Source organism: Belonocnema kinseyi, chromosome 9 (genome assembly GCF_010883055.1).
Source record: "Belonocnema kinseyi isolate 2016_QV_RU_SX_M_011 chromosome 9, B_treatae_v1, whole genome shotgun sequence".
Taxonomy (NCBI): Eukaryota; Metazoa; Arthropoda; class Insecta; order Hymenoptera; family Cynipidae; genus Belonocnema; species Belonocnema kinseyi.
The window spans coordinates 103,399,344-103,421,153 of NC_046665.1; the positions used below are offsets into that span (position 1 = coordinate 103,399,344).

Below are 21,810 nucleotides of genomic sequence, written 5' to 3' on the forward strand. Positions count from 1 at the left end.
TATGAATTTTGAATAAAATATTTAAATTTTGATGAAAAAAAAAATTAATTTCGAAGAACTGGCAGTTGAATTCATCTTAAAAATACAAATTTTCAAGAAAATAATTGAATTCTAAACCAAAACAGATTAATTAATAACCAAGCAATTATTTTACCAAAAATTAAAGCAAATTAAAGAAATTACTTTACAAAAATCTTAAGGATCATTTATTGATAATTTTGTAAATCTTTCGAAATGTTTAAAAAATCACTCCATTTCCCCTGTCTTAAGAGCATTTTATACAAGAAAATTATATTTTAGACACAATCTACCGAATCTGAGCAGAAAAGAGTATTCATTTTTCACCGAAAATAAAATTTAATTAAATTTTATTACAATTAACTTGAAAACATGTTTACAAATTACTTTACAAATATCCTTCTCTCCTAATTTACAATAAATTGCTTCCCTCAATAATACAACTGCAGTCTTTCCCTAAACGAAAATCCATTCACCTTCCCCCTATTGAGCATCCTGACCAAGCAGGGAAAATTGCTCAAGAAACTGTTTTGCATTGAGAAGAGTAGTAGACCCATAAATAATTTTCTTGTTCATCCCCCCACTAGTTTTCGTTTTAACATAGTCCATCAGATTCTGATACTCAATATAATTTCCTCCACCCACGACAAAAACAATAGCCTCGTGGAATTCCGTTTTAGTTTTTGGCGCCTGATCCACATTCTTCACTTGCTTCGGATCAAGATAACAATAGTCGCTAGTTTGCGACGATTGCCTCATTTCTATCAACTCATCCACAATTCTCGTAAAGGGCAAATTGTGTTTCTTCACCACCAGATTCTTCACTCCCTCCATCACAAACGACGATCCCTGACTCATCAGTTTCGAAAACATGCTAACAGTTTTCGTACCTCCGCCCTCGTAATTATTCTGGTAGCCCGAAATCTTCATGAAATTTCGCCACCTTCTGATATACGTCAGAGGACTCAAATCGCAGCCAGCAATCGTCAAAGCCGCTTCGTATTTATTGTACTCCGAGTCGGAAATGTTCGTGAGGAGATAGTAAATGATGAAGAGTCTCAGTTTATCTTCCGGCAATCCACACTCGGGATCGTTAATAATGTCCAAAATTCCACCATCGAGTGTTTGCTTGCTCATAATTTTCTCCTCGATCTCGAAGAAGGTGTCGAGTCGTCGAGATTTAATCGAATTCAAAATTCCGGTCGCTATTGTCGTGTGCATGTCGATTAATCGCTTCATCTCGAGGAGTTGAGGAAGCGAATTTACGGCACTGGTGAGTCTAGCTGTGTTACTCGAAACCATAAGACCTTCAGTTTCCAGGTCATCGTCACCTCCCATCGATGATTTGAGATCCTTGACCTCGTGCTCAAAAACTCGATATTGTTCCAGTTCCTCTTGAACTGCCTCGGCCACCCTGGGAAATGGACTGCCCTTGTGCTGCGACCAGAATCGATCCGAATTGTTCAGTTCGCAAATCCTGGTTTTGTAACGGGCACTTCCTGCCGGAGATCTTCCTGTACTTTCCTCGATGATCAACCGATTCAAGGATAATTCTAGAACGTCGTGAGCTAGAGCTTGATATGTCCAGGTGTGGTGAAACGGTGTTGCGATGTCGCTATTTCTATCGAGAACTATCAGCAGAGGCCTTTGAAAACTCATCGGTTCGGATTTAAAACCCTCGTTTTGAAAGAGACTGTTTCTGGAATTCCAGACGTTTTCTCGCAGCCTCTTATCTAGCTTTTTGGAAACCATTTCAGCTGCGTTACCTGAAAAAGTTGAATTTGAAAATTACAATTAATTGAAAATTACTGCAAATCAATTTATTATTGTAGCACATTGATTATAATAGGGCAGCCCCGTCTAGAATTCTTAAGGGCATGTGATTCTTCGTCGTGTCGTCCATCGGGTACAGTACCCCCGGCTTTTTTGATACAAAAATGAAAATTTTTAAAAACTGAATTCGAAGATACTATAAAATATCATAACGGACGTCCCCGGACTCTTTTTTGAGGGATAATAACAAAATTTATTGTGCTAAATAAAAATGTTATGCATTATTTTGAGGTTACGTCGTTTTTTTATCTATGCCTTTCCGATAATTTGAAAATTATTGATGAAAAAACTTCTTTAATTGCCTGCAAACAAGGTTAGTTTCGGGAGATTAGTTACTATGTTTATTTGTAAGTCCAACGTTTTCGGCCAAAAATATTGTGTAGTTTGGAAGTAACGATCGGGAAAATTGTAACACACATAACCTCGAAATATACACACGTTGTTAGCAAAATCAAAATTTTTTTGAAAAATAAACACAAAAAAAGTGTGCGGGGATGTCCGTTAGCATGTTCGCTATCATTTCCCAGATTTTGACCACAAAATATTTCTTACCCTAGGAAAAAATCCGAGGGAATCCAACACTGAAAAAATCGATACTAATTCCTAAGCGCTATGCAAATTAAAGACATGTGATACTTACAGTTTCCCCGGCTTTTTTTCCACAAAAATGAAAATTTTTAAAAACTGAATTCGGAGATGCTATAAAATATCATAACGGACGTCCCCGGACTCTTTTTTGGGGGATAATAACAAAAATATTTATTGTGCTAAATAAAAATTTTATCCATATGTATTATTTTGAGGTTACGTCGTTTTCCTTTCCGATAATCTGGAAATTATTTATGAAATAAACTTTTTTGATTGCCTGCAAAAAGGGTTAGTTCCGGGAGATTGGTTACTATGATTATTTGCAAGTCCAAAGTTTTCGGCCAAAAATATTGTGTAGTTTGGAAGTAACGCACAGAAGAATTGTAAAATACATAATCTCCAAATGTACATACGTTGTTAGCAATATCAAAATTTTTTTTAAAATAAACACAAATAAAGTGTGTGGGGACGTCCGTTAGCATGTTCGCTATCATTTCCCAAATTTTTAAGACAAAATATTGATTATTCTAGAAAAAAAGCCGTCGGAACCTAAAACTGGTAAAATCTATACTAATTCCTAAGCGCTATGCAAATAAATCAGATTTTGCTAAATTAAAACTTTTTTTAATTTAATCAAAAAAAAGTGTGTGGGGACGTCCATTGGCATGGTCGCTATCATGTCCCAAATTTTTAAGACAAAATATTGATTATTAAAGAAAAAAAGCCGTCGAAACCTGAAACTGGTAAAATCGACAATTTTCTAAGTATCACATGCCCTTAATCACATTTTGCTAAATTAAAACTTTTTTGAATTAATCCACAAAAACCGTTTGTGGGGACGTCCGTTAGCATGTCCGCTAGCATTTCCCAAATTTTTAAGACAAAATATTTATTATTCTAGAAAATAACTGGGGTAACCTAAAACTGGTAAAATCGAAAATTTTCTAAGTATCACATGCCCTTAACCCTTAAGGGGGTAGCCAGGTTTCAATGGCCTTTTTTCAACAACGTTTTTTTGTTATTTAATTTTATTTAACATTTACAACTTTTCAGTATGTCGTAAGGCATGTTATTAACTAACGGAAAAAATTTATTTTTTAATAATCATCAATATCCGGCCAATTTCTGGGCGATCTGATGACGCTATGTTGAAAAACGGTCGCCATGATTTTTCAACTTTGCGTCATCTGAAACACAAAAGCCAAAATTTTTCGTAAAGAGCACATAAATGGTTATAGCATGAACCTCAATTATGAAAACATATTAATTAATAAACAAATTGTGAAAGTGTTTGTGATTTTTCGTTTTTTTCTCACTTTTTTTAAACATTAATTAGATCAAATTGTTAATAAACATTAATGATGAATAAAGACCGAGTTTCATGCGATAGCCAAGTCTTTTCTGAATATTTTCAAAAAAATTTGAATGAAATGGGCCCAGTAGATCGGCTGGAATCGTGGTGACGGCCCCAAAAAAAACGCGTTTCGAGATAAACGCGTTTAAAGTTTGAAGTACGAAAAATTGTGCGTTCTGACCGCTCGAGGCCTTTCGAAGTAATTCATTTTTCGGCCACTTCTGGTACGCTCTAAGGTCAAAAAAGGTTTCTACCTTATTTCTAAAGATACATAGGGACTGAAAAAGAAAAAATTCTATTTTTTGAAATTTTCAAACCTGGTTGCTCCCTTAAAGGGCATACTGGGTATATAATACCCAGCCAATTATTTGCGCTTTAACCAGAGCTGCCAAATGGAGCCTAAATTTCTGCTGCACGATGATTGCCGATCTGAAAGCTTCGGAAAACTTCGGTGGTGTTCTATTTATATCTCGATCCCCATTTGAAAGAAATTAAAGAAATTGACGATTTTGAGGTTATATTTTTCAGGTGTATGTCATATGGATATTATTACTATTGTGTATATTATTGATGTCAATATTATAATTATAAAATATTATATTAATATTAATGACTATTTGACTATGTTTTAATAGAAATAGTTTAACTTTCAACTAAAACAATTATTTTTCTGAAACCAAACAATTTTGAATAAAATACATAAATTTAAAAAAAAATTTGTTTCAATTGTTTTCAACAAAATAGTTAAATTTTTAAACAAAAAGTTAAATTTTCACCCCAAAAAGTGAATTGTACACTAAAAAAAGGCATTTTTAATAAAATATATGAACTTTGCACAATAGAAATTTATTTTCCACCAAGAATAATTTTCTATACGAAAAATTAATGTTAAATCATGAAATTTTTCAAAGCTCTTGAAAATTCCTTGCAATTTTTAAAATACCCTCAAATACTTAAAATCCTCAAAAATCTTTTGAAATTTCTTGAAATTTTTTAAAGCTCTTGAAAATTCCTTGAAAATTTAAAAATTCTCTGAAATATTTAAAATCTTTTAAAATCTCATATTAGATTACTATAATCAATTGAAAATTCTTGGAATCTTTCCAAATTCTTTCAAATTTTTCAAATCCTTAAAAATCTTTTGAAATACCTAGAACTTTTTTTAAAGATTTCTAACGTACTTTTGAATTTTTTTAAATAACCCTTCAAATATATTTTTTTATTCTTTGAAATTTCTGTAAATTATCAAAATAAATTGAAAATTCCTTGACATCTTTTAAAACATCCTCAAATACTTAAAATTCTTTAGAGAATATTTCAGAGAATTTTAAAATTTTCAAGAAATTTTCAAGAGCTTTAAAAAATTTCAAAAGATTTTTAGGGATTTTAAGTATTTGAGGATGTTTTAAAATATGTCAAGGAATTTTCAATTTATTTTGATAATTTACAGACATTTCAGAGGATAAAAAAAATATTTAAAGGGTGATTAAAAAAAAAATCAAAAGTACTTTAGAAATCTTTAAAAAAGGTTCTAGGTATTTCAAAAGATTTTTAAAGATTTGAACAATTTGAGAGAATTTTAAGAGATTCCAAGGAATTTTCAATTAATTATAGTAATTTAATATGATATTTTAAAAGATTTTAAATATTTCAGAGAATTTTGAAATTTTCAAGGAATTTTCAAGAGCTTCAAAAAATTTCAAAAGACTCTTTTGAAATACCCAGAACTCTTTTTTAAGATTTCTAAAGTACTTTTGATTTTTTTAAATAACCCTTTAAATATTTTTTTATCCTTTGAAATTTCTGTACATTATCAAAATAAATTGAAAATTCCTTGACATATTTTAAAACATCCTCAAATACTTAAATTCCTAAAAAATCTTTTGAAATTTTTTAAAGATCTTGAAAATTCCTTGAAAATTTAAAACATCTCTGAAAATTTAAAAATTCTTTTAAAATATCATATTAAATTAATAGAATCAATTGAAAATTCGTTGGAATATTTTCAAATTGTCTCAAATTTTTCAAATCTTAAAAAATATTTTTAAATACCTAAAACTTTTTTTAAAGAGTTCTAAAGTACTTCTGAATTTTTTTAAATAACCCTTATAAAATTTGTTTAATTCATTGAAACTCTTGTAAATTAGAAAAATCAATTGAAAATTCCTTGACATATTAAAAAAAATCCTCAAACATTTAAAATCGTTATAAATCTTCTGAAATCTCTTGAAACTTTGTAAAGCTTCAGATTGAAATTTAAAAGAGAGGTAAGTTTCAAAACGTTAAATATTGAAATGTTTGTGGAACAGAGTTTTGAAAATGGGATTATATAAAAATTCAAAGCTTTCAAAATTTAATTTTCAAAAATTTTCAACTATTCAATAAGAATAATTTTCAACTCGATGGGATTCAAGTCTTCAAATTTGGAATTTTAATCTTCGCAGTTTATTTATAAAAAATTATTAATCATAAATAAATTGAAAACGTTCAAACTCCAAATGTAAGTTGTTCAATTGGGCAATCTCTGAATGAAATTATTTCTGATTGAAATTTAGAAAACAGATAAATTTCAAAATATAAAAAATTCTAATGTTTTTAGATTAGTTAAACTATTAAATTAAAGTGTTAATATAAATTACCCGAATAAAATTTTAACTATTTCTAAAACGATTTTTGTATGTAAATATAAAATTATATATATTTTTTTTAACATACTTTTAAATTTTGAACGCTTTCAATTTATTTTTGATTACTAATTTTTTGTAAATAAACTTCGAAGTTTACAATTCAAATTTTGAAGACTTGAATCCCATCGAGTTGAAAATTATTCATATTTCATAGTTGAAAATTTTTGAAATTAAAATTTCGAACATTTTGAATTTTTTATCCCATTTTCAAAACTCCAATCTACAAACATTTCAATATTTAATGTTTTGAAACTTTTCTCTTTTTTAAATTTCAATCTGAAACTGTACAAAATTCTAAGATATTTCAAAACATTTTTAAGGATAAATATTTAAAAATGTTCCAAGGAATTTCCAATTGATTACATTAATATAATATGAGATTTTAAAGGATTTGATATATCCTAGGATATTTCAGTAGATTTATAAGAATTTATGATTTTTTAAAATATTTTCATTCTTCAGGTTATATCAGCGGTTGAATATAATTTATTTTCTAGCTCAAACATAATCAGAAATTACAGTGTCTCATATCCAAATAAAAAATTCCCAAATGTATTCATTTATTTCAAAAATGAAATTTTTTCTACTTTAAAAGATAACTCTTTAACAAAATGCTCAAATTTTCAACAAAATAATTGAATAATTCATGCAACAAAAGAAAAGTATTTTTAAACCAAAAACGACGAATTTCCGACAAATAAAGATTTTTCACTCAAAAATGAAATAAAAGTTTATATAAATTATTGAACCTTCAAACCAGAAGACAAATTTTCTTTATAAAAATTCAATTTTCAAACAAAAAATATGACTGCTCAACAAAAAATTAATTTTCAACTAAAAATAGGAATAAAGCAGTTGTGTCACCTATTCAATTTTTGTCACCTATGTTAGGAATTCCTCACCTTTTTCTCCTATTTTAGGGTTTTTTAAAATATTTTGTCACCTTTTTTCAGTTGAAAAAGTACAATTTTATTAAAAATTACCACTTGCACACCAAACACTGTTTTTATTACACTTTCCTAATCGACGAATCTTGAACCAAATGATCGAATTTTCGAAGAAAAAAGATTAAACTTCAACCAGACAGGAAGAATTTTCAACTAAAAAATATGACTTTTAACAAATGAGGATTTTTACACCAAAAGGATTGATTTTCTATCCAAAAATACAAGTTTTTAATCAGTCAGTTGAAATATGATAAAAAAAAGATTACTTTTTAAGAAAATAGTTGAATTTAGATTAATTATACAATAAAAATAGAATTTTTTTCAAATAAAAATAATTAGCTTTCAATCACAAAGGATCAATTTTTAACCAAAGAAGATGACTTTAAAAAAAAAGTTAAATTTTCAACCAAATAGAATTTGTAAACAAGAGATGAATTTTTAGTCAAAAGGTGATAGTTTTTTTTTTAGCAAATTGTTGAATTTTGTACCCAAAAAGACGATTTTTAAAGTAAAAGAGAATTTTCAATCCAAAAAGTAGAATTTTTAATTTTGAAAAGTAGAATTTTGAACTAAATACCAGAAATATAATAGTAGAGTTTTTCATAAAAATTATTAACTTTCAATTGTAAAAGGTGAATTTTCAATAACTAAAAAAAAAATATTTTTCTACCAAAAGATAAATTTTCAACAAAAAATATGAATTTTCTACAAAAGTATAAATTTTCGACGAAAAACGATGACTTTTTCAAAGAAATCGTTTAATTTTCACAACAAGTTTGTTTCTTTAGCAAAAGATATTATTTATTAAACAAAAATACAATAATAGACTTTTCAAATAAAAAGAATTAATTTTCAATAAAAAAAAGATGAATGTTCAGTCAAAAAATATGAATTTTCAATTTAAAAATAATAAATTTTCTGCCAAACAATATAATTTTTCGTCCAAAAACGATTACTTTTTAACAAAAGACTTTGATTTCCAATAAAATAGTTAAATCTTTAAATAGTAGAATTTGTAACTAAAAAGTAGAATTTTGAACCAAAAAAATTGTTCATTAAAAATTCCACTCCTTAATTGAAAGTTGAACGAATTTTTTTAAATTTCATTTTTTTTTCGTTGAAGATTCATAATTTTAGTTGAAACTTCGTTTTTTTTTTAGTTAAAAAATTAAATTAAAAATTCGTTTTGCCGTAAACAAGTTTTTTAAAACTACAAATTCAAATATTTTGTTAAAAAATGCAACTGATTAATTGTAAATTAACTTTTTTGTTGTTATTTCATGTTCTTGTTTTTGAAATTAAATTGTTTGATATTTTTTTTGTTGAAAATTCGTCTTTTTTTGTAGAAAATCAACTTTTTTTTGTTAAAATCTAATCATGTGGAAAATATATACTTTTTGGTCAAATCAAACTGTTTTTTATCTTTTATTAAAGTTTTATAGTAGAAATGGCACAACTATAAATTTTTTTTATAAACATTAATCTTTTTTGTTGATAATTAAAACCATTTGCTTAACATTATTTTTCATTCTTGACTGCAAATTTTGTCATGGTAGGAAATTTACTTTTTGGTAGAAATTTCATCTCTTTTTGGTTAAAAATGCAACTTCTTAGTTGATGATTTAACTATTTTGGTTGAGGATTAAGATATTTTGTGGAAAATTAAAAAATTTGATATAAAATTCAACTTTTTTGTAGAAAATTCATTTTCATAGTTGTTGTCTTAAATGATTTTAACGCCAGATTGAAACTTAAAAAACTATTTTCAATTAAAAAAAAAACTTCAAAATAATATATTAATAATTAAAATCTTTCTTTAAATTAAAAATATTGTTTTAGTCTAAAATTTGAAAATGAAAAATGACAGATTTTACAGATTTTTGCAGATCTCGAAAAAAAATTTAGAACCTTTTTAAGACTTGTAAATAACTTCCAAAGAATAAAAATCATTTTCTTAAGACCCCTAGATCAATTGAAAACCATTTTTTATTTTGCAAGATTTTTTACAAAATATTCAGAAAATATCCGATAATTTTAAAAGATGTTTAGAAGTTCTGAAAAAATTTCAAAAATACTTCTAAATTTAAAAACAGGTAAAACAAGATGTACACTTTTTAAAGATTTGAAGCTTTTTAAGGATTTTTAAAACTATTTAAAATTAAAATAATGTAACTTCTGATTTAAGAATTTTTCAATTTATAAAAAAATGTAATCGTTCAATTTTTAATGTTTCTCGTTTAAAATTACTTAAAATAATTTGAATATCAGTTTTTATTACTTTAAATGGAAAAATGTTTAGCATTAAAGTTCGATTTTTTACTGTCATTGTCCATGAAAAATGTTTGCGAACCGGAAATTTTTTCTTTAATTAAAACGGCCAGCCTGAAAAAAAAGGATAAAAAATATTTCGAAAAATTTCAACGATTCCACAACAATTGAACAAACATTTCATAAATATTTTAAAAATAAAATTTAGAGCCTTTTCAAGAATAATGAAAGGCTTCAAAATAATAAAAAAACATTTTCTTAAGAGTCCTAGAAAAATTGAAAATGAATCCGGATGATTTTAAGGAAATATATTTAATTTTGCTAGATTAAAAAAAAAAACTTTAGGAAGAATTTGAATAATTTTAAACGATGTTTAAAAGTACTTACAAAAATTCGAAAATAATTCAAAATTTTAATTAAAATTATTAAAATGATTTGTACCAAAAGTAGAAAAGTTCAATTTTCTATCAAATAACTCAATTTGTACAAAAAAAATAAAAAATAACTAATTTTACAAAAAATGTAATTTGTTTTAAATTGAATTGTATAGTGCAATAAAAATAGTGAATTTTCGTTTTCGGGCATGAAAAATCAGGACATAAAAAAATTTAAAAACCAGGAGCCATTAAAAAAATCAGGAACATGATTTATAGTAGAAAGTTACCTTTTGGACATCGAATTATCGGAACGTTACCCAGGGTGACAAACACGGAGAAGAGACCATCGACGATGTTGTCTATGATAAGTTCCATTTCCGTATCCTTCATTTCTCCTCGATTTATAGCATGATAGGAGATTGCGTCACTGTTTTGGTGTCGCAGGACGAAGAAATCTTCCTCCAGGGTGATGAAGTTTAAATATTGGTCGAACACCTTCTGGATGTTAGCGACTGCTCCACTTTGAACCGCAGCGGAGGCTAAATCTTCCATTTTTTGCCTCGATATAGGGGATATAAAATTGAGGTGGTAAATATCGTACAAACCATTCTGAAGATCCTGACCGATACGAACTAGATTTTCCTCTGAAGGCGAACAGAAATAAATTGCTGGAACTTCCGGAATTGGATCTCTGTCAGAGTGCAGTTGCATGTGGAGAGTAATTCCAAGTTCTCGAAGTTCTTTTACTGATAATAGGGGTGATATTATGTCCTGTCCTACCCGATCGTAGACTAAAACTTTCCAAATTGGCATGTCACTTTTTGAATCCTGGCCGTTCAGATTCAACATCTGCTTCAGGGCGTTTATCTGTTTTTCTCGGAGCGTCGACATTTTTTATTGGAGATCAATATTTTGGGATGCTAGTGAGATTTTTTGTGGAATGTTGTACTTTCGAGATGATTTTTTCACGAAAAGTGACAGATGGTTGAGGTTAGGAGTGCATCGTTTACTTTTGACATGTCTCCACGTCTTCACTTCGGCTAAAAGCAGTTTCACAGATTTTGTTTATTTTTAGACACTTTAGGTTGTTGCTTTTATGAAACGAATTTTTGACCAGAAATTGTCGTCAAGACCAATCACAGGGAGAATTTTTATTAGGTCACGACGTGAAAACGTAACCTGAAGTGTTAAACACAATTCACACTCTTTTAAGAACTTTTTAAAGTGCGCTTGTGTCGCTCCGGCAACCCGATTGGTTACTTTTGGCGCGCTGACTTTGAATAGTATAAACATTAAAATTTAATATTTATAATGAATTATTAGTAAATGCATGGTAGGTATTCATTTGTCCACAATTTCATTTAAACTAAAACTCATTTTTCGAAAAAATTACTAGATTTCTAGACGCCTTCGGAACAACTGACAGATGAGTTTCTGCTTGTGAATTTTGGATAGATGAGTAAATCAAATTGACGTTAGGTGGCGTTTTGTGATAATTATTTAATCTTCTTTTATTAATACAAAGAAGAAGAGTTTTGGACAAAAAAAACAATAATCTTGTTCTAAAAAAGTCTTTTACATTTATTTCGTAGATTTAATTGCCACATAACATTGAACAATATTAGAATATCACTATTCAGAAATTAACCAGGAATCGCTAAGGGAGGGACAAAGTATTGCTTTGCCCCTCTCTGAAATTTAATTATCAAATTCATCAGATCGTTTTAATTTCTCCAAAAATCTACCTAAAATATTTGGGAAATAATTTATGTCTCTGTGAAATATTAATAATCTATCCGAAATATTTGCGAAATATTTGAAACAGTTTATAAATATTTGCTAATATGTTTGAAATTATTTGAAATATTTGGGAATTAATTGAAATCCTTTTAAAATATTTTTAAAAATTGTAATTGTTGCAATCTTTAAAAAATCATTAGAGTCTATGAAATCTTTGATATCCATCCAAGCTCTTTGCGAACCCTTTCAAATCTTCTTGATATCTCAGGGAAATTATTTTAATGCTTGTGAAATCTTTGCGAAATATTTCAAATGTTTTATAAATATTTGATCATATTTTTAAAATAATTGAAATCTTTAGAAAATCATTGAACTCTTTATAAAATCTTGTAAATTTATCCGAAATCTTTAAAAATATTTTAAATCTTTGGAAAATCATTGCAATCTGTATAAAATATTTAAAATATTTTTTAAATATTTTTTAAATTGTTGAAATCTTTGGGAAATCATTAAAGTCTTTGTGCAATTTTTTCAATATTTTTGAAACATTTGTGATATTATTTCAATCTTTGGGAAATCATTTATGCCTTTGTGAAATATTTTAATCTATCTGAAATCTCTGCGAAAAATTTAAAATCTTTTCGAAATATTCGAAATCTTTCAAATGTTTCAAAAATATTTTTGAATTGCTTGGTATATTTTGAAATTTGTTTAAATCTTGGCGAAATATTTGAAATGTTTGGGAAATCATTGAGTTCTTTCTAAAATCTGGAAATCTTTTAAATATTTTTGAAACATTTGTGAAATCATTGAAATCTTTTAAATATTGTTGAAATGTTTGGTCATATTAAAAATGATTGAAATCTTTGTGAAGTCTTTCGAAAATCATTGAACTCTTGAAAACATCTTTGAAATCCATGCAAAATGTTTGCGACATTTTTTTTAACTTTTGGAAATCATTCTAATCTTTGTGAAATCTTTCTAAAATATTTAATAAATATTTGAAATATTTGCTAATATTTGTAAAATTATTGAAATCTTTGGAAAATCACTGATGTATTTGTAAAATATTTTAATTCTATTCCAAATCTTTTCGCAATATTTGAAACCTTTTATACCTTTGGGAAATCGTTAAAATCTTCCTGAAATCCTTGGAAACATTTGCGAAGAAACCTTTGAAATTTTGAAAATGTTTTTAAAATATTTAGTAATATTTGTTAAATTATCCAAATCCTTGGGAAATCATTAATGTCTTTGTAAAATCTTTTACATTTATCCGAAATCTTTGAGATCTTTGTGAAATATTTGCCATCTTTGGAAACACATTGAAATCTTTTCGAAATACTTGAAAACTGTGGAATATTTGAGAAATCGTCATCTTATTATTTTTCAATTAAATTAGTATTCATTTTTCATAACGGAATAATACTTTACATTATTTAATTTAAATCGAAATCAAAACGAGGTTATAAACATCTGTAACCATAGAAATGATGTATTTCACAATAGAAAATTAATTGTAAACATAATTTTTTATTTCAACCATCGGGATCCCCTATGTGATTAATGCTACGCCGTCCTTAAATCTAGTGATTTTTTTCGTTAAAATGACATTTAGGGAAAATGAAATTTCGGAGAACTGAATACCTACCTAAATTTTTTTTTATACCCAATAATGTGATTTAAAATAAAATCACTAAAATTACCAAAAATAAATTAAGAATATTATTTTTTTTAAATCAGAATCAATAACGTTTTTTGCAATAAAATCATATTTTTTCGTCTGTCACTCCAAAATTCGGTTTTAGGATTAGAAAATTACTTTTGATGTATTTCCCAATCATTATTTATCATAAATATTAAATTTGAATATTTATGTAATTTAAAATGCGAGCGTTAACAGTAACAAATCGGGTTGCCGGCGCGACATATGCGCAGTTGAAAATTTCCCAAAATTCGCAGCACTAGTCGAGGGCCAAACAATAATACCAATTACATAGGAAGAAAATTTATTTTTTCAATAATTTGGAATAAATAATTTTTCAACATAAATATATTTGGCTATTATTTTTATTTTTTGAAAAACTGTTCAATTAAATGATAAAATCGATATTTTTTGGTAAGTCTACCACTCACCAAAGTGCGCGATCTGTTCGGGTCCAAGTTCTGCCAAAATTCAAATTTAATATTTTATTTTTTATAGAGGAAATAAAAACAACCGGATTTTCAAATTAAAAAACCAACTGTTTTGAAAATAAATTGTCTTTTTTGTGTATTTCTTAATAATTCAACTATTTCGTTAAAAACTGATTAACTGATATTTTAACTTGTTTATTTTTGGTTGAAAATTCCCCCCTTTTAGTTTAAAAATGAACCATTTTGATGAAAATTCATGAAATCTTTAAAAATCGCCTCTTTGGTTAGAAATTAATTTTAATTCTTAACAAATAATCTTTTGGACTGAAAAATCATTTTTCAGTTGCAAATTTAATTAATTGATATAAATCCGTTTTTCTCTTTTTGAAAATTGGTCTTTTTAATTGGAAGTTCAACTAAATGTTTTAAAATTGATTTTTTTTAGAAAATCATTCTTCTTGTTTAAAAATTCATTTATTAAATTTTTCGTTGAAAATTAATTTTTTTTTTGTTCAAAGTTATACTAATTTGTTAAAAATTAATTTTCTTATTGAAGATTCATTACTTTAGTTAAAAATTCAACTGTACGACTGAAAATTCAACAATTCTATTGAAAAAAGTCGCATTTTCTTAGGTTAAAAATGAATTTTTTAACAGAAAATTTTAGCTATTCTATTTTTGGTTGAAATTTTTGTCTTTTCAAGTTGGAAATTCAGTCTTTTTTTCAAATTGAACTATATTGTTGAAAATTCAATTTGTCTTATTTGAAACCTCATCATTCTGTTGGAAATTAAACTATTTAATTTTTGGTTTAAAACTGAGGTATGTCATTTTTGGTACAATATTTATCTTTATTAGTTGAACATTCTACTATTTGGAAAGAAAAATAGAGAATTTTATCAAAGCACGTACTATGAATTTTTTATGTTAGATTTTTTCTCTTCTAAATGAATTACCGTCTATTTTACTTTATTTTACAAATAAACTATTAACTTTTATCATGAATTTGCATAAAAAAGCTAATTTGATTTCTTAAATTTAATTTTTCGCAGAACTCGGACCCCAACAGATCGCCCACTCTGGTGAGTGGTAAACTCACCCATTGTCACGTGACTACGCGCGGTACTTTTTAAAGCTGGTAATCAGGCTAGACGTTTTAATCAAACAAAATTTTCCAGCCATTTCCCTGTTTTTTCACAGGTCGTTAAAATTTTTGACGATCAATGAAAGTAAAAAATTCGAACCCTAAAGCGAAAAATGTATCCAGTTAAAGTAATAAAAACTGAGCTTTAAATCATTTTAAGCAATTTTAAGTTGGAAACATTAAAAATTGAACAATATGATTTTTTTACAAATTGGAAACTTCTTAAATTAGGGGGTTAATTGTTTTTTACTTTTATTAGTTTAAAAATCCATGAAAAGCTTCAAAATTATATTTCAAAATCTTAAAAATTGTACATATTGTTTCACCCGTTTTCAAATTTTGAAATATTTTCGAAATTTTTCAAAGCTCTTAAATATTTTTTTAAAATTATTTGAATTTTCTGAAAATTCCGTAACAAAACTTGCAAAATTAAACAGATTTCGTAAAATCTTCCAGATACTTTTTTGACAATTTCGGAAATCTTTTTAAATATTCTCTTGAAATTAATTTTTCAAACTAAATAATCAGTTTCAGTTTTCCTAGAAATGTTAAGAAAATCATTTTTATTGTTTTAAAGTTATTTACTATTCTTAAAAAGCTTTTAATTTTTTTCTTCGAGATCTGCAAAAATCGAGATGTTTTCCTAGGAATAATAGGTGTTCAATATTTATTCATACATAAAAATTCAACAACTTTGCTTAAAAATTAAAATTCTTTAATCAGAACAATTAAAATTCTAACGGATCGGATCGAATCGGATTGCCCTGGATTACCTCTAAATACAGAATTATTCTGTATTACCTAAGATTACTTTCAACCAAAAATAATACTTTTTTAAATAAGAAGATTAATTTTTTACCAAAAAGTACGAATTTTCAAACAGTTGAATTCTCAACTCAAAAAGATTAATTTATTACCAAAAATTGAATTGTTGCATTTTCAATATATAAAATCAGTTTTTTTCGAAAAAGTTATTTTCCAACAAAATATTAAAATTTTTAACTAAACAGGCTAATTTTCAACTGAAATAATTCATTTCCAGTCAAAAAATGAATTTTTGACAAATTAATTTAACTTTAAACCAAATAGTTGAATTTCCAATCAAAAATATTTTTTTTATAATAAAGAAGGCAATTTTTTAATAAAATAGATGAATTTCGAACTTAAAAAAAAATCACAATAAAAAATGAAATAGTTAAATTATCAGTTGACTTTTCTGCCAAATATTCCGATTATTTTGATGCAAGTATATTAAAAAATGATTTTTTTTATAATTTCAAATCGAAGGGGGCGCAACGAGTCGGAAAGAATCGGATTACCCTGGATTACCTCTATATATAGAATTACTTTGTATTATATGAAATTATGTTGAGCTAGATTTGCACAAATTCTCAACCAAAAAGCATTGGTTTTTTAAAAAGTATCTTAATTTTCGACCAAATAGTGGATTCTTCTACAAGGAAAATTAATTTTCTACCGAAAAAGACGAGTTTTCAACGAAATACATGAATTTTCAACGAAATAGTTTAATTTTTAACCAAGAAGGTAAATTTGCAACCATATAAGTACAATTTTCAAGTAAACAAGAACAATTTTGTACCAAAAATAAAATAGAAAATTTTCAATTTGAAACATTAATTTAAAAAAACAAACTAATTTTCAACAATTTAGTTAAATCCTTTTAAAAATGCAAATTTTTAACAAAAACGATTAATTTTCGAAACAACATTTGACTTTTCAACCAAAAAGAATTAATTTTTAAACAAGAAGATTAATTTTTTACCAAAAAATAAGATTGTTCACCAACCAGTTTAATTTACTATTAAAAACATACATTTTCAACTAAGAATATTAATTTTCTACTAAAATAGACCATTTTTTTAACAAAATACATAAATTTTTAACTAAAAAGATAAATTTATAAGAAGAAATGGCACAGCTAAATTTTCAGTTGAAAAAATAAATTTTCAACAACAAAATTAATTAATTAATTAATTTTTAGCCGAAAAATTCTAATTTTTAACAAGACATTTAACTTTCCAACCAAAAAGTATACTGTTGTAACAAAGTTGTTTAATTTTCAACATAGTGCATTAATTTCTGAACAAATAGTGAAATTTCTAACAAAAAATATAAACTTTAAAACAACGAGATTAATTTTTTTCCTAAAAGTATGAATTGTCCACAAAATATTTTAATTTTTAACCAAAAACAAAATTTTCAACTAAAATTATTACATCTCAGTCAAAATATGAATTTTTTAACAATGTATTTTTGAACTTTCAACCAAGTGGTTCAATTTCTAACTAAGGATATTAATTTTGTACAAAAAAAGAACATTTTTTTTGCATGAATATCTAACGAAATAGCTGAATCCTTGATCAAAAAGAAAAATCTTGAACAACACAGTTGACTTTTCAACCAAAAGGGATTCTGTTGAACAAAGTTCATTAATTTTCAACAAATTATGCATTGATTTTTAACCAAATAGTAGAAATTTCAAGCAAGAAAACTATTCCCTAACAAAAAACACGGTTTTTTAAAGAAATACTAATTATATCGTAAATAAAAACAAAAACGAACCTAAATTGACGTGTATGGGTCAAAAAAAGGTTTTACGTTATTCTGAAAAACAATTTAAAACAAAATATTTTAATTCAAGAATTCCACCTTTTTCGCGCTCGTTTTCATATACGTTTAATGTGTGGATTTTAACTACTATTTTGTAATTTTCCGATATCATAAATTATCATTATTGTAACTTAAATTGAAAACTGTGATTTAAACCCTAGAAGACCTACAGTCATAAATTGCAACTGAAATTATTTTTCCATTTGTTTTTAAAGAAAGGAATGAAAGATTTTAATTAGATAATTTGTGAATCTTGATAAAATCTACTAGAAATAATTATTTAAACTTACGGACATCTTAAACACAAAGCTTCCATATTTTTTAAAATAATCAAACGTTTTAAAATTTTGGTCTGATTGAAAAATGTCATGGGAATAGTTTCGAAACATATTTTATATCTAGTAAAAATTTGGATTGATATTCCTAAATCTATCAAAAATATATATTTGTCTATTTTGTGAAAATATTACCAATGTTTAAAAGCACCTCACTTTTTTCATTTTTATCGAAATTAAAAATGGCATATTCTTTTTATTATGTGTCAGAAACTTTGACAAAAATGTTTAAAACCCTTTAAAAAATCTTGTTACAAGTTTTGAAAATGTTTTAACTTTTTCAATTTTGATCTAATAAAAAATTAAATTGGGATAGCAGTTTCAAAATTCATTTTATATCTAGTAAAAATAATGAATTGAATTTCGTAATCTATCAGAAAAATAGTTTTGACTATTTTTTATTTTATTTTGAAAAGTGTATAACTACGGTGAAACCCAATTCAATAGCCCTCCCTTCTCTAGCGCTTCCGAGAATTGACGCCGCGCCGCAGGTAGGTGTAACAGGAGCTGCGCGAGATTTCCGGTTGTGACTCAGGCGAGCACTCAGGCGTGAACAAACAAAAGCGGAGCAAGCATCGTTTCAATAAAACATGAACATTTTTTAACATTCAAAGTGCTTTATAAGTAAATAAATCATTTAAAATAATGAGGTATTCTTCATTATACTTGCGATTCGGTTACAAAATAATTATTGCTCATTATTTCAAACAATTAATACATTAGGCTTAATTTTCATTAAATCAATAAAAAATAATAACAATAAATTATTTATGTTGAAATTTGATTTTCTGGAATATTATAAATATAATACGTAGCAGTATGCATATAATAATAATTATATATTTAAAATAAACTTATTAATATAACTTGACGATATATAGTTCAATTTAAAGAAAATGCTTTTAAACATTCTTTTAACAAATATTTCTAAAGAATACAGTGTGAATATTAAAATTTCAATCGCCTTCAATAATTATTGTCCATCACCTTAAATAGGTAATAGTGTCCATTAAATTATTACTTGAGCATTTATGCAATTATTTCTTGTAATTTATTATAAATCTTTCATTCAAAAATTATTACTTTTTGAATTCACTCTTGTAATTTTTTTAAAATGCAAAACGTGATTCTATCTATAAAACTACCTAAAATCTGAATTAATCAAATTCCTAACGAACTCCTAGATAGCGCCAAGATTCAAGGCTGCTACCAAATTTTGTCACGCGAATGCCTTTTTCAGAGAATCTGTGCTTATTTTCTTGTAAAAAATAAGAATATACAATTTTGGAGTCATACATCGGTCAATAATTTAGTGTCAATTTTTAAAAGTGATACTGATGTGTGACACTAAATTAAATTAAAATATACAAAAAACATATAACACAGTAGACAAAAGACTTGACAAGAGACACAGAAATAACAAAATGGCGGTCGTTTTTGTAAAATTATTAAAAGTAAATTTACTCAAAAACAACACTTTAAAAATTTTGTACTTTTTTATAAATAGCTTGCTTTTTTCTACGGTAAACTGAAATAAAATTTATGACCCCACACAAAAAAAAATCTCAGTTGGAAGGGCTCGGTTCTGAAAGTTAAAACTGGAGGACCTTTTTTTCTGGTATAACTTAACGGAACTTGTAACAAAAGGGATTTGGTTTAAAGTATTTCAAATCTTTAACTAACTAATTGCGGATAATTGTTTACAAATGAATTTTTGCAACAATAATAATGCAAATCTTGTATTAAATGTTATCATTACAAATTCAAAGCTAATTAAATCGTTCAAAATAGAATTAACAAAAAAATTTAACTTTTAAATAAAAATAATTTCCAATTGGAGGTGATTCAAGTTTTGAAAATTTCAGTTATAAACTTATCAATTTCTTTATAAACAATAAATAATCCCATATAATTTAAAAGCATTCAAAATTCAAAATTTTGTTTTTTAATTGAAGAATCTCTAAATAAAATTATTTTAGATTAAAATTTCGACTACATATTTCATAGAAAATTATAATGATTTTCACAATTTTTTTTCTTTTTTATTCGAATTTAATTGTCCTCAATGAAAATTTAACTTCTTTATTTTGTGATAAAAATTGCTATTCTTTATTTCAAAATGAAACTATTTATTTAGAAAAAATGTAATGAAAAAATAGCATGAAAATATAGTTAAGTAAAATTTGTACTATAATCATATCAATTGTTTGAATTATTTAGTAGAAAATGTATGTAATTTGTTAAAAATTCGCCCTTTTTGATAGAAATTGATCTTAGTTGAAAATTCAACTATTTGGATAAAATTTTATGGATTATGTTAAAAATTAATTTGTTTAGTTGAAAATTGGACTTTTTTAAATCTGAAATTAGTGTATTTCATGTAATTTTTTCGCAATAGTAGAAAAATAGTGTCATTGTTTCAAAAAAGTTTAAAATAGTTTAATAGTGTGGTGGGTCCGAGGCCTGTAGTTAGGAATTCAGCCACTGCTGAAAATTAGTACAAATGTTTAATGATTCAAATTAATAGTATTTCAAATTTCATAGTTTTAAAGATTTTAAGTTATACAACACCTCTGTCAATTATCTTTTTCGAGGAGTTTTAATTTGTAATTTATTTATTTTTTGTTTATCTGCTAGATTTGATAATGTTATAAATTATCTAGGTCCATTTAACAATTTTTATAAACTCTTAATATTGAAAAATTGGTTATCATGGATGTAAAAATAGATTGTTTTTAATATCAGGACTATTATTTTAAATAACTTCAATTTATTGGGATATAATTTTTATGTACTTATAATAATTATAAAATTAAGATATATTTTTGATAAACTTAAATCTTAATTTAAAAATAAAATGTTTAATTATTCATAAACAAATTGACTTTCAGTTAATTTGAATTGTGAGTATAAAACATTAAAATTGCATTAATTATTTCATTTAATATTATTATAGTAACAAAAACTAAACATTATTATTATTATTATTACACCATTAAGCCATTTCCCTTTCGGGGTAGGCGTGACTCACTCGGCAGGGGAAAGGAGTAGTGTGTGGATGGGATAGAGATTTTTCAGATTGATCCAGAATTCTTGTGCTATTTATGTAAATAACACGTTCGTTCCGCAACACTGCTCCGATCCAGGTTGCTGATCAATCTCTCTAGCAATCACCCCAAGCGAAGAACCTCACGATGCCGTTATGTAAGGTTCCCCACTTGGGTCCATTAATAGCCAAGGTCTTTGCTTCAGGCGTCGTTCACTCTACTGACACTCTTTTTATTAACTATTTTCCGTCATACTTTCCTGTCCTGGCATACTTCTCTAGCTTCTTTTATGTCCATGCATTTTTTCATGCAGGCTCTCGTGTTTCTGTGACTTCTTATGTCTCTTCTAAGTAGGGTCTCATTCACACATTCTAACCATTCTTTCCCCGGTCTACCTCTGGGCACGTTGCCATTTACTTTACCTTGATACACTTGTTTCGTTAGTCGTTCATTTGGCATTCTCTCAACATGTCCGAACCATCTTAACCGATTGAAGGATGAATTAATCTCATGTCATTTGCGTTAATTTTACTCTTATCTTTTTCGTGATAAGTCCATGTCTCGCTACCGTATAGTACAGTCGGTACAAATATAGAATTATGAATTGCCATTTTAGATTTATTTGATATATTTTTACTTCTGATAAGGGGACCTGCTCTACCAATAACCTTCTTACCTTCATTTATTCGTCTATCTAATTCCTCA

At 26.5% G+C, this 21,810-nt stretch overlaps 1 protein-coding gene across 1 annotated transcript; it reads right to left on the bottom strand.

The window, feature by feature from the left end:
• Positions 1-351: 351 nt before the first annotated feature.
• On the bottom strand, positions 352-11,208 carry LOC117179996 (protein sly1 homolog). Its single transcript, XM_033372267.1, has 2 exons — positions 10,360-11,208; positions 352-1,784 (listed from the first exon to the last, which is right to left on the bottom strand). The coding sequence occupies exons 1-2, from the start codon at positions 10,961-10,963 to the stop codon at positions 502-504; spliced, it is 1,887 nt and encodes a 628-aa protein (XP_033228158.1). The 5' UTR covers positions 10,964-11,208; the 3' UTR covers positions 352-501.
• Positions 11,209-21,810: the final 10,602 nt, after the last annotated feature.